Here is a 7,777-nt window from a genome sequence, read left to right as displayed (position 1 = left end):
CTCAAATGAGATTATAAGACTTTAATTAGTGTTATCATTTTAATTATTAATATATTTTTTATATTTATACTAGAATATATTTATATTTTTAGGTGTTTATTTATATTTTTATATATTTTAAAAAAATTCGAATATTCTAGTTGAACCGGTTAAACCTCTAAATCAATAAACCATAACAAAAGTAGTTCGATGGTCATTTCAGCTTTTAAAACCTTGCAAAAGATAAATTTACTAATATGTAGCATGTAGCATAGTTTTTACTTAGGGATGTTCAAGACCCAACCTAACCTAAATCTAAGACATATTTTATCAAATTCGAATGTTATTTTTAACGAGTCCTATTTTCAGATTAGGTTTGGTTTAACCCTATTTATTCAGCTTGCTTTTGAGTCATCTCAAAATTGGCCCAGTAATCTCAGGATCAAACTTGAATCTAATTAAATTCTACCCGACCTGCCTATGAACACCCCTTTTGCTCATTTCATTTGCTTTATTCTTTGCGTCGAGAGATTGCATGTTTGCAGGAAAAACTGAAAAAGTCATGGAGCAGTAAAGATAAAATAGCCAAGCTATAGAAAATATATAGAAGATTACGATTTATCATAATAGCCCATTTTAATAACTTTGAAGTTAATAAATTACTCAGAGGTCTCTATATTTCGGAGGAGTTTTTTATGCATACTTATTGGATTTAGACTAACTTTCTCACTCATTTACAGATAAACAACTATAAGATATTTTATCTCATGATGATCTTTCATGGTACTACATTATTGCTACAAGTCGTTTACTATGAAACCAAACAAAATAGAACCACTAACTTTTATGTACTCGCACGTCGCACGAAATATTTAGGTTTATAATTTTGAAAACGGTTAATAATTGAGTTCCAAAAATATAAATTAGTTGTCGAGTCTGAAAATAATGAATACACGTTATGATAGGGATAGCACTTTTCGAACATATATATATATAGGGTTTCAAATACCTCAATGGCAAAATAAGCATTTCATTTCCATTCATAACGAAATTACAGAGTAATACTTAGAAAACATCAGCATACATTTTAAGATCTAAGAGCTAGTGAACTTGGTTACGGCCTTCGTTCCCTCAGAAACAGCATGCTTAGCGAGCTCGCCGGGGAGTACTAATCTGACGGCGGTTTGAATCTCCCGTGAAGTAATGGTAGGCTTCTTGTTGTAGCGGGCGAGTCTAGAAGCTTCCTGAGCGAGCTTCTCGAAGATGTCATTGATGAAGCTGTTCATAATCCCCATGGCCTTGCTGGAAATCCCGATGTCAGGATGAACCTGCTTCAATACCTTGAATATGTAGATCTTGTAAGTTTCAACGCTCTTCTTCGCCTTCTTCCTCTTCTTGTCAGCGCCGCCTTCCTTAGGGATCTTCTTCTCCGCACGAGGCTTCTTCTCCGCCGGTGCCTTCTCTGCCGCCGGCTTCTTCTCCGCTGGCTTCTTCTCTGTCTTCGGCGCCATCAGATCACAGATTAAGCAAAATGAGAGAGTTTTGGTGTTTGAGGTGTGAATGTAAGGTGTTTTGATGAATTATGCTCGTTGATTAGTGTGGAGTATATATAGGTTAGTGTGCTGCGATTTGATTGGTTGGGTGGGTTGCATGCGGATCGATGACGTGGACCGTTGGATATTGTTTTGGGAGTTTGGGCGGTATGGATTTGTTTCTGCGTCTAATGGATTGAATCCACGGGTATAAGGCCATATGGTAAAGGCGCGCTATTGAAAACTTTTGTGGTGGGAGTGTGGGACAATTCATTCTTCAAAATTTTAACTTAGTTTTTGTTGTTTCTTTTATAAGAAAGAAAAAGGAACATTATTTATTTTATTTTAGAATGAACATAGGAAATTAATTTTTAAATTATTCATCGAAATCAACTTTTTGTTATAAAATCATTTTTTAATTCATATTTTTTTGAAAAATTTAAAATGTAGTGTTGTTTTGAATTTAAAATTTATAGTCTAAGATCTATAATTTAAAATAAAAAAATAAACAGATTTGGACTAAAAACTAGTTAGTTTTTTATTTAAATTTTTTATTTTATCAAGAAGTAATTAATTGAAACACATAAGCTATGTTTTTATCAACTATATATTGTGAAAATTATTAGAAATTATTTGGTGCATAATTTTTTTTAAATAACTTTTTTGAAAGAAGAATAAACTACTTACTCTCTTAATTTTATTCTTTTATTTAAATTATACGAATAAACTACTATTTGTATTCATGGATTTTACGAACACTAAGAAAATTATCTATTAAACAAAGAAATTAACGTTGTACCCATAAAAAATGAATTTCGTACGACAAAAATATCCAAATATGACTTTTTTTTTACTTTTGATCAAATTCTCAAATTACCCCGACCTTTTATCTTCTTTTTTAAATTTTAAACTTTCACAATTCTAATCACCATCAGCACCTTTTTTTATTATCATTGTCTCTCCTCTCTCTATTCACTGCCACCAGTCACTATCACCACCACTAAAGTCCAATCCCTTTTTTTTTTCATTCACTGTCATTAACCATTCACCCTCTCTCTACTGCCACCATTTACCGTCACCACCACTAATTCCATTCCCTTTCTTTTTTCATTCACCGCAAGAGTGCGATGCTCCCTAGGTTTCATACTTTCATCAACTGTGAGTTAGATTTAGGAAAAGAGTGATTAGGGTTTGAAGCAAAAGAGATGAACAGTGGAGATTGATCTTTCTTGAAGAAAAACAAAGACAAAGTTGATATCAATACCAAATTGAGTAAGATAAGTTTGAATATCATTAACAATCTGAATAGCCAAAATTCCTCTCTGCTCTGTAATTGTCGTTCTCGACGCTGATGATGAAGATGCCATTCCTCGATTTGATGGCAGTGGCAAAAGTTTTGGAATGCGACGACAACGAAGATGGTGGCGGCATGACGCGTACGCGGCTTGGCAAGCTCAATTACGGTAGCCACATGGAGTGGATAAGCGTGAAAAAAGAGAAAGTGATTTCAGGAAAAATGTAGCGTATGTATATAGAGAGAAAAGGTTTTGTGACTCTAAAAGAAATGAACTGATAAAGGAACAAAGGAGATTGGGATTTAGTGGTGGTAATAGTGAATGGTGGCAGTGGAGAGGGGGAAGGGAAGAAATCCAGTGATAATTAGGATAGCTGCTGGTGGTGACTGGTGAGGGTTGTGAAAATTTGAAATTCGGAAAAGAAGATAAAGAGTAGGGGTAATTTGGAATTTTTATTAAAAAAAGTCAACAAAAAATTAGGACTTGGGTACTTTTGTCACACGAAATCTATTTTTTATGGGTACAACGTTAGTTTTCTTGTTTGATGGATACTTTGTCAGTGTTTATAAAATTCATGGGTATAAAACTATAAATAGTAGTTTATTCTAAATTATACTATGTATAGTCAATTGTTTGCACAACATATAGCTTTTTTGAGTAAATAGTCATTTTGGCACCCGAAAAATGTTGGTTTTGTCAAAATAGACTCCAAAGTTTGTTTTTGACAAAATGGACCCGTTTGACAAAATGATCTCGATGTTAACTCCTCACTCTGAATGTTAACAGAAATGTCTAGGTGGCACGTTAAATGCTTCGTGAAGGGTTAGATGTGAGATTATAATATTGCCATTTTCATATGGTAGATTGTTACACCTAAAACTTATATTTCACCCCTTCACATTCTAATTGACCTCCATTGACCCCAATTAACATGGGGCCGTTGGTCGTCGTTGTTGCATTCGTAGCTTAGCTTGTGTGGAGCTACTATGAGCTCCTTAGTGCTAAAACTCATGCAAGGTTAGTGCGATTTTTATTTTAGCTTTATTTTGCATTGTGTTGTGTTATTCTCTATTGGAAGTGTTAACTGATTCTGGTCCTAAGAGAGAAAGAGAATCTGTGTATTGTTGTCGATTTTCTGTTTCCTTTTGTGAATGTGGTCCTATGCTGTTGTTGCATAATGTTATTATCATATCCTCTTATTCTCTTGTGTTGCTTCTCATAACTTCCAGTGGAAGGAGGAGGCATAACGGCAAAGGCAGGATCATCGTCCGGTCTAGAATCACTATGAGATGGAGAAGGCAGAAGAGTAAGAGACTATAGAAGTTGACTCAAGATAGATCCTGTAGAATCATCATTAGGAAAAAGATCAACATTGGTGTTAGTGAAAAAGGATGACTGAGTAGGAAAAATGGATTCAAATGAGGAGAACCGAGAAAACATGTGATGCTTCCAGAATACAACATGACAAGATATACGAATACGTCTAGAGAAAGGATCCCAACAACGATAACCCTTGTGTTTAGTGCCATAACTAAGAAAACAACACATGCAAACCTGAGGTCCAAGTTTACTATATTCACGAGGCTGGAGAAGAATAAAACAGACACAACCAAAAACTCGAAGAGAAATGTAATCTGGTGAGGTATGATAAAGATGCTCAAAGGGAGTAACATTACCAAGGACAGAAGAAGAGAGTCTATTGATAACATGAAAAGCAGTAAGAACAGCTTCACCCCAAGTACACTTAAGACACAAAGAAGAAAGAAGCATTGCACGAACATAGTCAAGAATGTGACAGTGTTTGCGCTCAGCTCGTCTATTTTGTTGAGATGTACTAGGTACCTTGTTCTGTAAGAAAGGTTAAAAGTTTGGAATCACGGTTCCATAGCATTATCACGTCAAAAAACTTTAATGACCTTGGAAAACTGAGTTTTAATTAGTGGCAAAGTTAATATAAATAAATCTGATGTAGCTCATAGCGATTAGTCATCAAATAATCCCAAGTAAAATATGAATAATCATCCATGAAGATGACAAAGTATCGAGCTCCTACCATAGAAGCGGTGGGAGCAGGGCTCTAAACATCAGAGTGGATAAGATCAAAACGAGAGCAAGTAAGAGATAAATTATTGTGAAAAGATAAACCAGGTTGTTTGGCAGTTTGATAAGAAATATAATAAAAGACTCATTATTAACTTGACCCAAAACACCCTGAGATCTAAGAAGACGCAATTTTTCTTAGGAGTTGTGGGGCAAGACAATGATGCCTCAAGTGAAAGGTAGAAGGAGAAAAAGTAACACAGAGATTTGACATAGGAGGAATATGAAGAGTCTCGAGTTCAAACAACCCTCCGACCTTATGTCTAGTTCCGATGATTTGTCCCATCCAACGATCCTGTACACAGCAACCATAAATGGAAAAAAATGTCATCAAAATCGAGATCAACAAGTTGACCAACAGAAATAAGATTAAAGTTTAATTTGGGAATATAATAAGTATCAGGGATAGTAAGGGTTGACTGAGAAATAGAACCCTTGTGTGTCGCATGCAAGAAGGAACCATTAACAGTACTGACAGAAGGTGCATTTATTGTGGTAGACAAAGACGAGAAAAAATGATGCAAATGAGACATGTGATTAAAGCAACCGGAATCAAAATACCATTTAGAATTACCTGAAAAAGTCGAAAAATAGCAGGACTATTACCAGAAAAGGAGAGAAGATGCTTAAGAAGAGACGCAATATCAGATAGAGAGATATGAGATGGGTTTAGAGGAACAGAGGTGGTAGATCCAGTAGTAGCAGCAACAGCAGAAGCATACACATTCTTGGAGAAGTTGGGATGATAATGATACTTGAGGTGATCAGAACGTGGCGGATGAGTAAGACAGGTAGTAATCAAATATCCTAAGAGCTTGCAGAAATGGAAGAACAGTTGTGGACAATTGTACCTAATGTGGCCTTTTTGTTGGCACTTATGACATTCAACAGAAGAATAGTCTAAGAAGAGGTTCCCAGAATGATTACAATTTTGACAGAATTTACCCTTTCTGTTTGTGGCAGCAAAGGCATCTGATTTTTTCATAATAGTAGATACAATGGTCAAAGAGAGGAGAGAAAATTGCGAATTCGGGGCAAAAAATGAGAAAACGAAAGACAGAATTGAAAAGATATCACTAAAAAAATTTAGGGAGGGTCCCACTATTAGCCACGTCAACTGTCACGTCAGATGCCACGTCAGCAGGGTAGGCCACGTGGCAACGCATGATAGGAGAGGGATATGGCACGCGGGTTGGAGAGGCGGGCCAGGTCGGGTTTGACGTGGGTTGGAGCAGTCCGCGTGTGTTGTTGGCTTCGACACATGGCGCTGTTTGGTGCCGTTGATCCAGGGTGTAGATCCAACGGTGCTGGATGGCGTCTGGAGAGAGGAGAACCCGAAGCAGAACATTACTTTCAGGCGGCGCATGAGGGTGCGTCCGGCGGTAAGTCTGGAGGCGTTGAAATTTTGATGACAAGACGAACACGCTGGTGACGGCAGTGGCGAGCCAAAACGTCAGAAAAATATTAAAAAATGAAGGTAAAGAACACTATTGGAAGAAAAAAAACAATTGGGCTATGAACGAATTTTCATGAAAAAAAAACATATACTTTTGATACCATGTTAGAAAAGGTAAGAGAGTGAGAGCTGTAGAGAAAGAATTTGTGTGTATTCTAGTTGTATAAAATGATACAATAAGAATGATATTTATAGGTGTTAAGAGAATCAAAATAATAAATATGTAATATCATATAATAAATATTCATATATGTTAAATAATGCGAATTGATCTAATTGATTCTAATTATACTCTAACAAAATAATTCAAAAACATATGATAGTAGAATATTGTAAAATAATAAAAAATATGTAATATTGTTGGCTTTGTGCATGTGATCTCTTATTTTATCTATGTTTGTTTAGAGTAAGCTTCAAGTGCTAAAATCAGTTGAAGAAGAGGCATTAACACAAAGGCATCTTCAGATACAGGAATAAGCTACTATAGTAAGAACCATCATTATGTGTTGTATCACTGAATGGTTGTTTTTTTTTTCCCTCAAACAGAGACTTACAAAATTATATGAATTTATCTTAGGCATAAAATTAAGTTAGCAGAAAATTTTAGTAAGAAAAGATTACAACAAAAGAAGACAACAGTTACTGTTCCAACAAAGTCATTTGTCATCCCAACCCAACCTCAAATACCACCATAGAGAGTTACTACATCAATAGATCAGATAAGATCATCTGCTGCAACACCATTCAAACCACCATGAGCATCATCATAAAGACCAACTAGACCAGCTGCAACAGCAACCAAACCACTTGCACTACAACAAGGGCCAAATTTGCCACATTTAGGCCTCCAAATCCAGTGAATCCAGAACCAGCATTGGTGATGAAGCTTTCTACAACAATTAATAGGACTACCTCTTTAAGCATAAGGCCATGTGTGAGTGTTGAAATTATGGGAAAAGTAAGTCTTGCAATAACAAGCAGATTTATGCAATTCATACCCACACCAAACTTGACAATTCAGCTCCAAAGTAGACCAAGTGTCTCAGTCCCAGTCAAGACACTAACATGAACTACAAGATTCTTTTTATGGTTTCAAATGGTTTTTGATGGTTTTTTAGTATTTTGAAATTAAGGCTCAACAAGAAATATATTAATTATGTACTGAAGAAGTCTTTTTTGATAGTTTTTTAGTTTCTTAAGTTTATTGCCACAATTGTATTTAGGTATAAGCATTTGATGGTCTATTGGTTTTTTGAGTTTACTGCCACACTTGTATTTAGTTATAAATATTTGCAGCATTTGGTGCTGTTATTTTGTTCTAGTTTATGCAATATGAATGATTTAATCTCTTCCAACATTCTTAGATTCATACATAAAAAGAAATATGCAATGAATACAATATGGTTATTTTTTAT

General features: G+C 35.3%; 1 protein-coding gene across 1 annotated transcript; it reads right to left on the bottom strand.

Annotated features, from left to right (window-relative positions):
- Positions 1–973: 973 nt before the first annotated feature.
- On the bottom strand, positions 974–1,546 carry LOC130944892 (histone H2B-like). Its single transcript, XM_057873475.1, has one exon. It carries the CDS (start codon positions 1,488–1,490, stop codon positions 1,074–1,076), a length of 417 nt encoding a protein of 138 aa, XP_057729458.1. The 5' UTR covers positions 1,491–1,546; the 3' UTR covers positions 974–1,073.
- Positions 1,547–7,777: the final 6,231 nt, after the last annotated feature.

The sequence above is a fragment of the Arachis stenosperma genome, chromosome 8, assembly GCF_014773155.1.
Source record: "Arachis stenosperma cultivar V10309 chromosome 8, arast.V10309.gnm1.PFL2, whole genome shotgun sequence".
NCBI lineage: Eukaryota > Viridiplantae > Streptophyta > Magnoliopsida > Fabales > Fabaceae > Arachis > Arachis stenosperma.
Note: the sequence above shows the minus strand (reverse complement) of the source record. Positions and strands in the feature narration are given on the sequence as shown.

Coding starts and splice junctions, on each gene's coding strand:
- LOC130944892 (XM_057873475.1), bottom strand. CDS start 1,490: ATGGCGCCGAAGACAGAGAAGAAGCCAGCGGAGAAGAAGCCGGCGGCA.